The sequence below is a fragment of the Seriola lalandi genome, unplaced genomic scaffold, assembly GCF_002814215.2.
Source record: "Seriola lalandi dorsalis isolate HSWRI2012SDOR001 ecotype SW California unplaced genomic scaffold, Sedor1 jcf7180002054976, whole genome shotgun sequence".
Classification (NCBI taxonomy): Eukaryota; Metazoa; Chordata; class Actinopteri; order Carangiformes; family Carangidae; genus Seriola; species Seriola lalandi.
This window is the reverse complement of record NW_019525526.1, coordinates 1275627-1292565: the sequence shown is the minus strand read 5'-3', so window position 1 is coordinate 1292565 and position 16939 is coordinate 1275627. Positions and strand designations below refer to the sequence as shown.

The 16939-nt window shown below is 43.4% G+C and overlaps 1 protein-coding gene across 1 annotated transcript in view; it reads right to left on the bottom strand.

The window, feature by feature from the left end:
- atrn (attractin) overlaps window positions 1-16939 on the bottom strand; it is a 121571-nt gene that overhangs the window by 8395 nt on the left and 96237 nt on the right. The window contains exons 27-28 of the mRNA XM_087171111.1: window positions 11672-11779; window positions 936-1050 (exon numbers count right to left, since the gene is read on the bottom strand). Of these exons, the coding sequence (XP_087027237.1) occupies window positions 936-1050; window positions 11672-11779 (223 nt within the window). The remainder of the gene's footprint in view (window positions 1-935; window positions 1051-11671; window positions 11780-16939) is intronic.

The following is a 16939-nucleotide window of genomic DNA, read 5'->3' as shown; positions in this document are numbered from 1 at the left end:
AAGAAGGAAGAGAGGGGAATGTGAGAGCACGGGGAAATGCAAGGAAAGACACCAGACTGCACTTTGAACCCCCGGCCTCACAGACGAGAAGGAAAGGAGGAGAACGGAGAGAGAGAGAGAGAGAGAGAGAGAGAGGAGCTGCAGCATGTTTAATAAAGGGAAGAAGACGACACGCTGACAGAGAGATGAGGAAAGGAGGAGGAAACAGAGATGAGGAGGAAAGCAACAAGCTGCAGGCTTCATTTCACCACAGAGGAGGGAAGGAGGGAGAGACGAGAGAGAGAGAGCAGGGAGGGAGGGAGAGACGAGAGAGAGAGAGCAGGGAGGGAAGAGGGGAATGAGAGGCAGCAGTGAAGGTGCTGCAGCAACTTAAAACACAATTCATCATTGTCACATTAATGCGGCTAACATCATATAATTACTGTAAACTAATCAGATCGCGCTCGAGATGATTTTACATGTCAGTGTTTCTCAACATTAAGGACACATTTCCCATAATCCTCAGCGCGTCTCCCAACGCTGAGGACAGAGACTGTTTGTACTGTACCCGATGAGAACTGAAGAGCTTCATGCACACAGGAGTTAGTTGGAAAGAAGAGGTTCGGCGTGGATGGAAACGTATTTTAAAACCAGCCAGAAAGCATGAGTTAGTGTGTCAACAGTATTTTCAGTTTTACACTCTGGGCATGGCCTGAAACTCTGTGTGGGAAGGATCATAAGAGCCATTGAGGGAACAATAGAAAAAGAAAGTGAAACAAGTTAGAGGAGCTAACTGTCGGGCTCTAAACTGTCTCTCTGCAGCTCTTATTAAGCTCGGTAAGACGGAGGGAGGGAGGCAGATTAAGGAGAGACGAGAGAAGAAAGTGCACAACAATCAAACAAAGACGGATAAAGTGAAAGAAAGAAAACAAGTGAATTCAGCAGCTGCATCTTACCAGACTGTCCTGGAGGAGGGATGCCGCCGGTGCCCCTGGGTAACCGCACAAAGATGGAGAGCACGGCGGCTTTGTTGCCGAAGCACGGCTCGAGGGCGATGGGTTTCGGGACAGACTGCGGAGAGGAAAAAGGAAAGAAAAAATAAAAAATTATTACACATCACAAGCTTCCAAAATCCTGGTGAACACACATCATTTTCAAAGACACGGATAACGGAGGCTTTGCTGTTACTGTTCTTTCTTTTTTTTGTGTGTCAGCAACATGTACAGCAGCCAGAAAGAAAAACCCTTTCCATCCCCTGTCTCTTATACACATCTACCCCCACTGTTCACAATTTCATGACAACGCTGACTGTATGCAGCGTGGGCCACGACTGGAAATCAAGTGGTGGCGCTGGGAGCGGAGATTTGTGTCAGCGGTGCTGGCGGTGCACTCCTGTCGCCGCAGGCTGCCTGACAAACCTGACTCTCTAATACCAATATCTCCTGTTTATCAGCAACTCATCCATATGTGGGGATGAGTCCCCCCCTCACATACCCCCCGCCAACACTGGCCGGATCTACTGCTGCTTGCCTCGTACAATATTCATGGGTTTACTTCAGCTGAGGATATGGATAACACCGCCGCCACCTCGCCTGCATACAGATACCTTCCCATCTCTCCCTCTCTGTGTACTTCAAATTCCTGAGCCGGACAGGAAGCTGGGCCATAGCATGGTTTCACACACTTCTGTGAATGCCTCTCAGCGCGCACACACACACACGCACACACACTTCTGAACATACAGGTTCAATCCCTTCCCACGCTGGTCTCTGTACTCTGGAGAGTTGAGCTTAATGCCCCAAGTAGCAATACCACTAGAGTGTGACACACACAGACAGAAACTCCTCACACTGAAACACACATTTTACACTCACATGCAACTGTATACACACACACACACACACACACACACACAGTAAGTGTACACATGGGGAGCGGGGCAGTAATGATATTCAGGCTCTGACCCATTTTACACATTTATTCTCTGCTCCGACTCTCTGAGGCTTACCTTTCATACCAGCAGGATACACAGCCTGTCACACAGGTAGCTGGGGAAGTGGCATAAAGACCTGGATGCCTCTAGGTGTACATATGTGTGTGTGTGTGTGTGTTCGTGCGTACGTCTGTGTATACAGTGCAGCTGATGTAAGGGAAGGGGATTCTGTATTTGTTTATGTCCTTACAGATGTGTGTGTGTCTGTTTATAGCAGGTGTGTTTTCAGATGCGTGTCTGTGCGGTGGGCCGTGTTCAAGTAGGATCAGACAGGGAAGGACATTTTAGCCTCTATCATCTCCGCTGTACGAACACACGCACCTCATGAAGCGAAGGGGCTGGTGCTTTTGTATGTCGGCCTCCTGTCTGAATAAGCTGCCAAATCAGTTTTCTGCAAAAGCCATGACTGCAATTTTACCATCTGAACTATTCCTATAACACTTTTAACACAGCTGAACCTCCACAGGCTTGAATTATGGTACATGTAAACGTCTCTGTGGGTCCACACCAAGTGACCACCTACAGAATGAAGTCAACACAGAAGTGCTGAAAACTGCAGTTCCTCTAACGACCACTTGAGGTGATAAAAGTGAGTCAATCTCCATAGACTCCAATGTTATAACGTCCAACTTTACAGCACAAATAAACACGTTTCCAACCTGGTACAAGCCTCCTTCATCACAGCTGTTTATAAAACTCTCCTGTTTACATTTTATTAAGGCTTTAAAGTTCTGCATAATTGAGAGCGTAGCCACTTTGGATTAGCTGCGGAGTTAGGGGCGGAGTCAGACACTGCCAAGATGGCGACGGCACAGCAGCTCACTCTGAGGTTCAAACCCGCTTTTCAGAAACCTCACTGAGGCTACCTGCCATCTTTTATATACAGTCTATTGTCTAACACAGAGAAGTGTGTTATGGGTAAATGTGGGTCACAGAGGAGCTCTCACACACAGCTCCCAACACTCAACAACACGTCATGTGGACCTGAGCATCAAGTATGCTGATTGGTTGACACAATTGAATTGAATGGGTTTGGAAAAGAAAAAAAAAAAGTATATTGAAAAGACTGAAAGTAAATAACATATAAAAAGAAATGCAAATGCAAATGCACCTGAAAGAGCCCTTTGCATTTTGGCCTGTTTGCAGCCCGGGGAATGATGCTCCACATTTGTAATTTAATTATCGTCTCTTATGCACAAGGAAATAAAATCAGCTCAATAAACGGCAACAAAATTGTTCTGCGAATAGTATGAATGAGCCAGTTTTCAGCCCTTGAGGGGATTTGTTTAATGTCAGATCAGTCTATAAAAGTTTTCTTTCTTTCTTTACATCTCGACTGTGGGAGGAAAAGAGACAATGAAAATGCTCTTTTAAGAAACAAAGAGAAACAAAGACCCTCCGAAAAAAATCCCCCCCCCCACCGACAATAATCATCAGACGATCAGTCTCCTTGAATTTTCCACTTCTCAGCCAAACTGAGGATCCAGCAGGAGGCTTCACATTCAACATGTGAGGAAATCAGAATCAACTGAGACTCATAATCTAACAGCTCTGCTTGGATGCCGTCAGTCAATACAAACATAAGACACAGCAGAGGTTCGTACTCCATCTGATCAGTGATTAAACTGATGGGGAAATGTGTCAGGATCTACAGGGTTCATTAGACCGGTGAAGCAGGAGCCTGCAGCTCTGTCTGTAATGAGACCTACAGTATGTTTGAAAGCCAAAATGGTCATAACAGTATCATAACGGACAGTTAATGTCAGCTGTGGTAAAGATTTCATGTCTGTGAGGCTTATGTGAACATGTGCATGCAGCTCAGAACTTGTGTTTACGCATCTTTGGACAGAAAAGGTTATTAAGAGGTTGTGTATATATATATATATATATATATGTGTGTGTGTGTGTGTTCATGCTTCTGAGCTTGCAGCAGTTTTCGGGTGTGTTGTGAGTTGCTGGACTCACACACACATGCAGTGTTACAGCCCCCCTAAGAGCCGACAGGGGGGGAATAGTTCAGATGCAGACAAATGAGCTCGTAGCGGGTCAGAGCGAGCAGCCGGAAAACACTGCAGTCAAACCAGCAGCAGAATCAACAACACACAGAAAATAAAAATACTCAGACACGTATTTGGATACCGGAGCTATGTGCAGCTTCTCAAACTCTGACATGCTGGAATTTTAACAATAAATCATCAACACAGTGCTTTGACTTTGAGGAATGAGAGTGATTAATGTAAACAAACAGGACGTTGGAGGAAAAGTTGGGTCACTGCTTTGTTTTTAAATCCTCCGCTCCCACCTGATTATCTTTGTTTCTGCTGTCAACTCAAGTTTGTTCTAAAAGGACAAAATTAAGACGACTTTGTCCCAGGGGGCTTTACGATCTGTCCAGCGTCTGACACCCTCCATCCTTAGACTCATGAATCGCACAAGGAAACATTTGAGACAGCTTATTAAGAAAAAACGGAGCTCCTTCTTCTTTTAAATGTTTTCCGCTTGAGAAAAAACCTTCACTGTCACTCCTGTTTTCTCTCCGCTCTCATGTGTCTCTTCTATTTCCTCCTTGTGTTCAGCAACAACATCAACATTACTTTTAAAAGAAACTTTAATAACCTTTAATTATATATTCAAAACATAACAACAATAATTACCATAAACAAATAAGACCATGACTGTGAAGACTGGCAGCTTCTAGCGAGCTGCCGATACGATGACGTATTTATCCTCCTGAGCAAAGCACAAAGAAGAGAGCGACGACTAGAGAGGGCAGGAGGCGCGAGGAGCAGCGGCGTCTGCAACTGACTGAAGAAACGTAGATTCAATGATGAGAAACACGAGAGCCAAAAATACCACAGGTGTGAGAGAGAAGCTACAAATCATTTTAACTGTGGTCTAATTTGTTTGCAGCAAATAAAACAGTATGAAGGTAATTTGACCGTGACATCATTCATCACAGACGCTTCACACGGCACTTTCGTCTAATGTTTCCTGTGTCTAAATGAAAACACACAGGAGTAATGGTTTATCTAACGTGGACTGCTTGAATCAACAATGAACAGTCTGAACAGGACGAGGCAATTAGGTTTGCAGCCTTTACATTATGTGACACTTTGGCTTATTTAGCGTTACAATAGAAGCACCTGCCAGTATAACACAATGCAATTCGACAGAAGCGCAACCTGCAACCAGCTGAACATTATAAATGTCATGAGGGCAGGATTTATCCTCCAGATTTCAACCTCGGTCTCAGGCTAAATGAAACTGATGCATGCACACCAGCTTGTGTCTACTGCATCACATGCACAGGTTTCCTCTGGGCGCTCGGTTTGAGTCTCATGCGAGAAACATGGACTCCTCCATTACGTCGAATGCAAATATTATAATAAATGGTTACTGCTGTTTTCGTAGAATAAAAATGGTATTTATGACTTAAATAACCAGGTATTTATCTGCACCTGTTGCACCTTAGAGCCGACCTCACCAGACGTCGTCATGTCTCAGTTCCAGCTGCAAACTCCTTTTGTTTACATTCCACTTATTAGAAATCTTAAGACTAATGTGGGAAGAAAAGAGCAGCCTTCTTTGGAAAACTAAGGCAGCAATGAAATTAAACTTATATCACTTTGGCAGAGGACCCTGTGGGACCCCGTCAAACAGACTCCCATCCCACTTTGGAAACACTTTAGAGAAGCTTCTTTAAACACTCACGCGAGATGGGAGGGAACCAGACAAAACTACCCTAATTAAATACTGAAAGAGCGTAAATTACCATTTTTGTTTTCCATTTGAACACAGTCAAAGCCAACAGTGTCCCTCAGGGCCACAGAACATTAATATCACTTACAGCTTTGTGTGATAAATGAGTGATGAGTCAATAACTAGATAAGACAACCCAGCTCTCCGTGTAAGGATCATTTCTTTCCATTTTCAATGTCATGGTGCAGGAACATCATTACATGTGGCTGACGTGGATTGCTGAGAAATGGGAATAAAAAATACCGACAACTGTTCAAATACAACATTAGGTGGTACAATATCACACTTGGCTAATTTTGCTCCTCGATCTCTTGGTACAACAGAAGATGAAACAATTATTTTGGCCTTGCCAGAAGCGGTCCGACCAGGCTCGGCTTGCTCCAGTCTACAGGTCTGTTTTCGCCTCCAGCAAAATGTATTTCTCATCCAGAATGTTTACAATTGGAAAGATGAGTTCTGCCCGTGATAACCTGAGCACATCTGTACTCTTATGTGTAAAAACAAATAACTAAAAGAAGAGGAAGACTGGCAGCTTTTAATTTTACAGCTTAGGGCTGTCATAAAACTCGTCTGCCAAATCCAATTTCCACTGCAGCAGCTGCAAGCTGCTCTTAGGTTCTCGTTTGTTTACATGCTCGTTTCTCATTTTCTAACACCAGCATCTCATATTCAAACTGGAGAGGGAATAGGCGCTGCAAATAAATTTGGAACTGGAAGAAACTCGCTGTCAGACTGATGTGGGATGTGACAGAAGGATCATTTTGATTTTAACAAACTCATTTCCTAATCGATTGCATTGAGAGTTCATCTGAACGACTATTGTATCCAATGCACAACCTCAATTTCAACCTGAGCGTGCAAGCCAACCACTTCACTTTCCATTTTCCACAAAAACAACATCGTGCACCCCCAAAAGAACACAGTTTATCTCCTTCAACACACATGTCCACTTTATTTTGGCCTGAGAAGTAATTAAAGCGGGAAAAACAAAACAAAACACCTTGAAAAATTCAATTATCCATCCTTTTAAACTCTTTGTGCATGTGATTTTTTTTTCTCTTTTTGCCTAAGATGTTCCCCAAAGGTAGTGTCTTTTCCCGCGGTCTTCTTCAGAGGCTGTGTGTTAATAACATTCCCCAGAAGATGCCTTTGTTTTAGAGCGCTGAAGCCCTCCCCTCAACTCCCGCCTGCCCAGCCTCCTCCGGAGAGTTATCTAGACTGGCCAGGCAGAGCAGTGAAAGGTTTTGTTAAATTACCTCCAGTAATTAGCCCAGCACGTAGGATCGCTGCTGAGCACGCACACACGCACACACGCACACACACACACACACACACACACACACACACACAGATGTGGGCATACACTGTAGCTGCATGCTGCTCCGCTTTCATCCGCTGCATTCATCTCAGCAGACGGGGGTGAGCCCCCCCCCCCCCCCCCCCCCCCCGCCAGTGACGAGAGCGAGTCAAACTCCCTGTTGCTATGACTCACCAGGTACAGCCACTTCCACTGAGCCGACTTTGATGAGTTTTTCATTCACTTGGCTTCCGTTTGCCAAGAAAATGTTTCGTCAGCTTTTAATTATGAACGCCATAACGCAACATATTTAAAAACTACACACAGCAGAGAAATGAAGATCAACAAGTTTAATCGAAGGTCATCCATCTAAATCTGAATGTGAAGCACCGACAGGCAAGTCAGTGCAGCTCTTTTCTAAACTGGAACCGCAACAAACAACCCACAGGTCGACTGTGCAGCGGGTTAAATATGACTCACAGTTACGTTTTTTTTGCTAGGCGACATCTAGTGGTCGTAGTAATTATGACAGGAGCAACGAGCAGCGATGGATGGGTCAGCAAAACACAGGAATATGACACCGGAGAGCGGCGTTCGACCCCGAGGTGAAACCAGCGGTTTTAGAGACCGCGAGCATGACAACGAAGAATACCTAATGTTGAGAAAGTACTTATTTTTTCCTTAACCTAACCAAGTCATGACCGTTGTTATAGTAACCATGACAACCAGGGTTAGGCACGCCTGCTGCTGTAGGGACGTCGTCTCAGCTGTTTCTCCGTGGAACTGGGAAACTTTGGCACAACTTGGCGAACACACACAAACAACGCTCCATCTTCCCCTCGCCTCGTCTCCGTCTGCGCTGTTCTTTAGATGAAAAGAATTCATCACAACTGTCTCACCAGTGGCTTCCTGCAACAACTTTTCTGCTTCCTAAAACAGCCGTGGACTCTCTTCCTCTTTCCAGAGTAACCACGCATTAAAGAAGACACTATCCTTGTCATGAAAGATGCTTCATGTGACATCACAGATAATTTACTTGTTCTTTGCCACCGGCAGTCACAGAATTTAAGATTATCACACAATTGGTCTTAAAATCAGCCAAATGCCTCTAATTTAATACCCAGTGAATGGAGGGGAAGATAATGGTGCACCGCAACCATGTTTGATAAAGCACAGCTGCCCCCACCATCCGTTTTTCACATCACATGTCCCGATTTTCTCTCGTCCCACGGTCTCTATAAATAAAAGCAGAGCATTAAGCTTCACAAAGGTAATCATCTGCCCGTGAGCTGGGCCCGCAAGCTCCATTTGGCAGAAGCAGAGTGAATATATCTCATCGGTGGAGCAAGTTTGGACTTCCCACCGAGGCTATAAACAACTTTAATGATCTTCAGCTCACCGTGCGGAGCCTGGCCCCCTGTACGCTCTGATCGTGGGTCTTAATACACCACTGTAGCGTCCTGATAAAACAGCATGGAAACAAGGGGAAGAACCTGCTCTGAGTCGCTCAATCTGAGCCGGGAGGAGATAGGATAGTGTGCGCTCACCGTCTGAGCTGGTGAAGGCGCAGAAAGCTGAGGAGGAAGATCTAAATTGGATCTCTGCTCCTGGGCTGCAGCTGCCCTGACGGAGAGAAGGAGAGCAGGCCGGAAAGAATGGAAGAAAAGAAAGAGTAGAGGTGGGAGAAGAAAAGGTAAAGCAGAGATGGAGGAGGAGGCGGCACAGGGCGCCTGATTTCCACACCAAGCTGCATCTTTTTCTTTCTACACAACAGCACACACGCCAACACCCACACAAACATGCAGAGGTACACAAAGAAAGACACACACACACACACACACACACACACACACACACTCACACACACACACACACACCAGAACCAGCAGATAAGGCCAACAAAAACCTCCAGACAGCTGATAGGATCAGTAAAGTGCTAGTAAATTAAGGGGAACACTATAGTGAAGTAAGGATGTCAGACAGGAGACGAGAGGAAGCAAGAAGATTCAAAGAAAAGTCAAGACAAAAGAAAAAAGGTTGATAAACAGCAGAGGGAGGAGAACAGAAACTGAGAATGTGATGTGAAAATAAATGAAAAAAAAGAAGTAAAAAACAGAAGAGAGGAAAAGATAAAAGAAACAAGAGGAGAAAGATGAAAACATGAAAAGAAGAGAAAATTACAGAAGCTGAGAAGAGAGAAAACAACAGATGACAGAGGAAAAGAAGAATTGAAAAGAGAACAAACAGAGAGGAGGGAGACTTAGGAGGAGAAACCTGAAGAAAACAGCGAAAACAAGGCACGAGAGAAGAACTGAAAAGAAAGAAAAAGGCGTGGACAAGAGTGGAGACGTAGAAGAGAAGGTGCAAAGAAATAAAGAACAGAAGAAGAAGTGGAATCGGAAATGAGAAGAAAGGAGAGAGGAGAACTGAGAAGAGGTGGGATCCTTCCTGTTGGAGCCGGGGTTTGATTAGCTCAGATCTTCCCGAGGGCCCCGCAGCCTCTGCAGGGAGCAGGAGCCCCTTGAGATGCATGGCCCCTGTCAAGAGGCGAGGGGGGCCCCGAGCCACCCTGCAGAAACAGCCCTATAATTCTGCACTACATCTGCATTCAGAGGTCATTCATCACAAAGTGCAGAGTCACAGGTGAAGCTGCCCCGCCGAATACTCAACCGCAGTTTCTGTAACTCTATAACTAAATGTTCTCCGCCGCTGCCTCTGCACAATATCTGCATTTAAAGCTGCTCTTTAACCTGCGGCTGCCTCCGACTCTTCCCTTCTCTAATCCAGTGTCCTCAACCACCATCTCCAGCAGCTTGATATTTACGTTTTAAATACAATTTACAGCGTCGACAAGCTCAATGTCTTCTGTTAATTTGATAAACCACTGCACTAACTACAGCGAGCGCACCTGACCTCTCTACCTGCTCCTCATCTCCGCTCCAGACTACAGGCTAGCAGCTCGGGGCTACGTTAGCTGCCACTAGCACCACACACCTGAATCTCTGACTGAACTGTTGCATTGTGGGTAATGTAGGGGGAAGGAGGATGTAAGGATCTAACTTTGGTCCTTGCTGGTCACAAGAATTTCAATCACAGGTCAGTTTCTCTGAAATCACAAAACACGGCCACTTACCTGGAGAATGTGGTGATGCAGTTCATTTGATTTGATTTTCCCGGTTTATTTTCAGATTTCTGGCTCCACACGACACACTGATGTGTTGGTTTGCAGCGCTCACAGCACAGAGACATTACATTTTAAAAACTAAAAAGGTTTCACCGTCTGTCGTAGAAATGTTGGATGACAGCGTCTCGGGGATTTTGTTTTTTTGTAAGGAAGTGTCTGGTTTTATTCTTATCATCACTGTTGTTACTAAGACCTTTCACACTGTTCTCAACTACGTCGACTCTTCTGTGACTGTGCAGATGTTTCCTCTTTATGTGGAAAGGGTTTTGTTTTCCTCACTGTAGAAATGTGACGCTTCCTGTTTGTTTCTCTCTCAGAGATAATTATTACATTCATGTAAAGATGCAGTGGAGAGTTTTCAGTTGTTTTTATTCAAGCGCTGCTAAGAAATAGTTCCTGCAGCTTGGACATAGTTCCTGGAAAGATTTTCTTTCTTTTTTTTTCTTAATGTTTTGAGCAGCACAAATAAAAGTTCTGCTCATCTCCATATGCTGTGGAAGAAGTTTCTTAGAAAGATATCTGCAAACCTCTGCACGGCTACAACTTGAAAATCTTATTTCACAACTACGTCACGATTTGCTCTAAACAAGGAGCCGTACTTTGAGAAACACAGAACCTCTCTTTATAACGAACTGTCTTTCACTGTCTATACTGTGCTCCTTTATAAATGGCTTTGTTCCAACCAGCTCCATTTTAACAGAACTTTTCTACCTTCGGTTTCTGTCAGTATTTCAAAAACACAGATGGCTGGATGCAGCAAAACAAGACTGTTTTGTAACATGAATCGTGACTTTAATAGTGGCCCCTAATGTTCTTTATTTTCATGCCAACAAACATTTCCTGCAAGTAGGCGTTTATTTATTTTTTCCAATTGAAGAATATCTCAATGTTAGAACAAAACTCTTTGCTTATTTCTGAGCACAGTCTTAATCGACATTACCTTACGCTCATCTGCATGTGTTTAACTCCAGGGTTAACTGAATTCATTCCCATTAGAATTCACTGCCTACCCATAATAACTGGCTGTAACTGGTATAATGTGCTGTGTTACTCATCAGCAGCCCACTTTCATCATCGTTCAGCTTTCGCATGGTCTCGGCAAATGTACACTGCGTTGACCCTCATTAGGTGTACTAGACCTGCGCTACACTTCAAACTCTTCTCTCTAAGTGAGCTCATTTTAGACTCCTTGGCTCGCTGAAAACCAACGGAACCACCTTAAAGAGTTCAGACTCAGAAAATGATGTGAAACAGATGGTGTGAGGAATATCTCTCGCTTTGGAGGCTGCGATCACAGGCCGCCGTCGACGGGCACAAGGCTGAGCTCCCACTTGAGCGAGGATGAGTGACAGTGTCGATGAAAGATGAGGCCTCCCTGCTTGTGTCCCTCTCAGCCCCTGACAAAAGGTGGATGTCTGTGGCGCAGTGGCGACTGCTCAGAGAAAAAGGTTGCGCTCACCTTGACGTTTCCTCCTATCAGGTCAGGCGGCTCTTCGTCCGTCTCCAAGGCGACGTTGATGGTGGCGAAAGGCCGGCTCGCCATCTGCTGCATCTCCCTTAGCAGTTGCTAGGGAAGAAGAGGAGGAGTGCGAAGGTCACTGACAGGTAAACACACACTGTCTTCTGTCTATTCCCCAATCAACTGCCCAGTGTGACTCCAGGGTTTCATCTCTAGAGACTAGTTAATAAAAATAAAAATCAATCAATCAATCAATATATTAATTAGTCCAGTTTTAAGTATCAGAAGTACTTATCTAAAACAGTGCATTTAGACTTTATAAACCAGTAATCACTGATTTGTATCATGGCAACCCAGATGTTTTAAAAACTCCCATTGGATTGCTCACAACCTGGCAACCCAAATACATCCTTAATAAAAGCTGGAGACTGATGTATAACACACTAGTAAATTATTTAATAACCATTAATTAAGATAAGAATGATTACGTTTAAACTGCTGTTGCATTTTAAGTGGTGCAGCAGATTTCAATTATATTATTTATTATTGGCCGCCTGTAAAAATCTAGTGAAGTGACGAGTATTTCCCAATTTCCCTTAAAATGTAGTACTGCAGAAATGACCATGTAATGGAAATAATCAAGTAAAGTTCCCTTAAACTGTACATGAATAAATGTACTTAGTAACTTTCCACCACTGCAAGGTGGAGGCACAGTCTCCTTTCGCTCTGATTTATAACGTGGACCTTGGCCAAAGGAAGAGGAAGAGGAGGAGGGAGGTGATTATGAGAGAGTGAAGGAGGGGGAAGAAGAGAAAATGAGCAGAGGAAAGGAGACGACGATGGCAGAGAAAGAGGAAAGGGGGAGGTTGAGGAAAGTCAGAGACCCCAGTAAAGAAGGCGATGCGCTTGTGTCTTCCCCTGTCAAAGCAGCCAAAGTGCTATGAATAGAGAAACAAATGCTGTCAACTGCAGAGACACCAAGACCTGAATACCAGCAGCAAGCACCTCCCAACAAAACAATAACACCTGCAACCGCTGTACAAGCAGGAAAAACGCTCACAGAAATGAGACATAAAAAAAATAAAATAAATAAAGACACGCAAGGGAAGAAAAAAAGGAAACAACATCTAACTGATCATTTGTTTGAATGCATCTCCTAGAGCTTCAGCTCATAAAGGAAGTCAAACAGCGACGACGGAGCGTGATGCGTGTGGAGTCGTGTGTAGACAGACAATCAAAAGAAGTTTGACACAATCTATTGGCCTCTGTCTCATTACAGCGAGTCGCTGGCAGAGAGTAGGTGCAAGGAAAAAGGGCAGCGCTGCGATTCAGCTCCAACAGTACACACAACCGAAATCCCGCATGGCATTTCTGTGTGGATGCACGTTCACGGAGGGGCGGGGGGGGGTCAAGGCCTTTTGCGCGCGAACTGACAAGTCAACACAGCTTGCAATTAACGTGCTCAGCGTTTCCATCTGCTGTCATGTGATGTCTTATAATCATATCCTTACCAAGTGTTACAGAAATAGCTTGATGGGAAGTCTCTCGCCGTCTACAGTAAAGCCTGACGAGACAGAAAAAACATCTAAATTTAATGTCCCGGATTCTCTTTGTGGAGCAAGCCAGCTCATTAAATTCCTGTATGCGTCTGTGGATGTGCCTGTATCCAACTCTCTCTGCACTCCTCTCTGTTGTAACAGCTGGGCTAGCAGGAGCTGAACCTTTATTTTACTGGAGTCGCTACTTTTAAAGGGAAATGTTTAACTTTTTAGGGAATGTGCTTATTGGCATTCTTGCTGAGAAATAAAAGGGAAGATCAATATCCCTTTCATGTCTGTCCATTCAAAAATGAAGCTACAGCCAGCAACCAGTTAGCTCATATTTGTTTAACTGACACATCACATTTCAGGTGAGGGTTCGAGGAGATCAGTGAGAAAAAGTTTCCCACCCGTTTGATAAGGATATGGTTATATAAATTAAGGTTATATCAAATATACCAAATATTTAGCGATTACAGCTTTTGAAATATAAGTATAAACTTTCTTTTACTCAATCCCATAATGCTCAAGTTTTGGTTTTTTTGACAATTCAGACTATTTAAGGAAGTTGTGAGACATTTGTCAGAAATATTTGTCAGATAAATCAATTAATCGTGAAATGTAACCGGCAGATTAATGTGTAACAAAAATAACTGTTTTAATGATGGCTCTAAACCACTCAAAACTTAAACGGTTGACCTAAAAATAAGTAGCAACAAACACACACAATTTATTCACAAAGCAGCTGGTGCAGGTTTTTTTTTTTCCCAAAGTACTCTGTAAACTGACTGCAGCCAGTTTTAATGTCAGTGGGGAGTCGTTACCTGCATCCTGCCTGGAAAGTGGTTTAGACACAGCTTCTATCTTATTTAGACAATAACATCATTATGAAGAAATTCCTTTCAGCCTTCAGGGCTCCTCATAGCACAGAATCTGCTCTTTCTCAAAGTCTCAAATGACCCACTACTGTCTTTACACTGTGGTAAATGTGCCGTTTAAATTCTTTTTTAGACCCTCAGTGCGGCTATTCTTTTAAATCGTCTCAAGGTCCAGGTTGGCATCCAGGGCACTGCCTTCAGGTTCGCCACCAACTTAAAAGACAGGTCGTTCGATCGGGAAGATTGGGAGTTTCTCCTCATTTACTAACCCAATCACTCGTGGAGTACCTCAAGGTTCCATTTTAGGGCCCATTTTATTTTCTTTGTATATTCTCTCCTTTCACTGACATGCAAAAAAATACTTTCCACTGAATCTGGGGAGCTTCCAACTCGATCACATCCTTCCTTAACTGCCTCCAGGATGTGAGATGCCGGGTGTCAAAGACCTGTCTTCAGTTGAATGACAAGAAGACAGAGGTGATTGTCTTCTGTCTCTGAACCTTCATCTTGGTGTCAGCTTTGACTCTGCACTGAAATTTGACAAACAGATCAGCTCTGTGGTGACAGGCTGCTATCTTCAGCTGAGGAATATCCTGTCTCTGAATGATATGAAGACTGTTACCACTGCATCAATCTCCTCAAGGCTGGATTATTGCAACTCACTGTACCTGGGTATTAGACAGTCCTCTTTGTCTCACCTGCAGCTGGTGCACCCGACTATTTTATTAGGTTTCCTGTTTTTCCTATTGTCACTACAATTTGTACAGCTCTTTGGTCGACTCCAGCTGTTTGAAATGAGCTACATGAATAAACTTGATTTGATTTTTGATTTGAATGAATCACTCATTATTCAACTTCTCTTTTTACTCATATTTGCTCTCTGACCACACACTGAGTCAGTCTTTATGAATAACAGACTTGTCTCTCTGTGTGCTTTCTTCAGCCCCTTTTCAAAAGGCTTTAACTGAGCTCATGATATTTTTGCAAAAGACAGCTCAATAGCAAATTTGCAAATTAATAAACATTAAAGTGCTTAATAAAGCCAGAGATAGACTAAGACTTACTGTGGAGTAGATACAGTATAAGAGAGGGTTTATTAAAAGCTCTCACTTCAAACAGAAAAAAAACAAAAAAAAAAAACAAATCTGAAAAACTACAGGCAGAAGCTAAAGATAGGAACAGTGTGAATCACAATAGTGGAACAATAACACCCATAAAGTATGAATGAATCCAAACACAATGGCCAGGAGTTGCCTCATTACCATATACACGAATAAAAACAGGCTGAAGCATCCGACGTGCCCAGTTCAACGCCTTGAAAATGTGCTCTGCCGCCGCAGCAGTCGGCACGCAGAAACAAATGAAAACGCAAATGAGCAACTCCATTGTGCTGAGTCTCGATTTGTCATGATTAGACGTCCCACTGTGTGAAGCATCTGAGAGCCAAAATATGTAGCCTTTGTCAGTGTGACGACTGCTGGGTGTGTTGCAACACAACACCCTAAGCCCCTCTGCCATCGTTCACTGATGTCTGCGTTGGTTAGTGTGTGATTGAAATTATCTATCAGCACTAACTCCTATTAAATAACAATCAAATCTGTAATTTTCTGGAAAACCAAAATCAAAACTCAATACTCCCTGCTACAAATCAGGTTTCACTCCGAGTGAGATAATGAAACTCTTAATGAACTTCTGGCAGAATCGACCTCGCTCACACGGATGCGGCGGGCCGGGCGAGGCGGCGGCAGCAGCAGCAGCATCGCAGCCTGGCTCGGCGCAGCGGCCACTATGCAGAGGAGGTGAGAATCTGCATGCAGGCAACATCCTTTGTCATAAGCGGAGCTCCTTGAACAGCACAAAGCAACAGAATTGATTTACTGGATAAAAAGCAGATGGAGGCGCATCTGAATGTTGCAGTAAACAAACTTTATAGATTCAGTCCACCTCCCTCAGCCTCTCTGCAAACAGCCTGCTCTCTTGTCTAACACACAGGTTACCTTTATTTAAACAGCCATGTTTGGCTGAACTCCCATGCGTTAGTTTTTTTTTCTTATTTTTTTGTCATATTCACAATCACATAATTCTACAGTACAACTGGGAATTGTCCACAATCAATAGTTTGTTCTGTTGAACAATGAGCTGCTCCAGCGGAGACGTCTCTGAATGAATGAGGGTGAGAGCTGGAATAAAAGTTTCTTGCTTCAAGGATAAACTTTTTCTTTCTCACTGACAATGCATCAACTTAGATTAAAAATTAAAAAAAAAAAAAAGGTGAGTAACGGTTTGACTCAGATGTCTGTATGACTGGTTTTTATTTGTCAGAGGACTGTGATGTGATTATAGCATGTTTCAGTAACGTGGTTATGACCTATATGTTGTTTTCACCAACTCTTTTTGATCTTACAAATTAAAGCTGCCTTCATTGATTTTCTTGGTCACTTGGAGGCAGCAACACAAGCTCACAATTGACATTATTACCTTGGATCATTAGTCACTGAATGTGTTAGCTAACAGTTACCTATTTATACAACATGTAGAAACATAGCAACATTAGCACGAGCACTCTGTCTTTGGACACCTCCAGCTGACTTTGATCATATTTAACATCACATTAAACTTTAAGGTATTGAATTAAGAAAAAGTAAGTTACTTCACCTGCCAATGAACAGTAGCTACAAAAGAGCCATTATTGGGCCGATTTTTCCACCATATTGGACTGTCAGCTGTCTGCGAGCTACTGCTATTATTTTTCAAACAGAAAACATTTTTATAACCTTGGTCTTATTTGCATCATCATTACAATTGGTTATGATAAAAATTTTACTTGCAAAATCACCTTCCTCTGTCTGGGA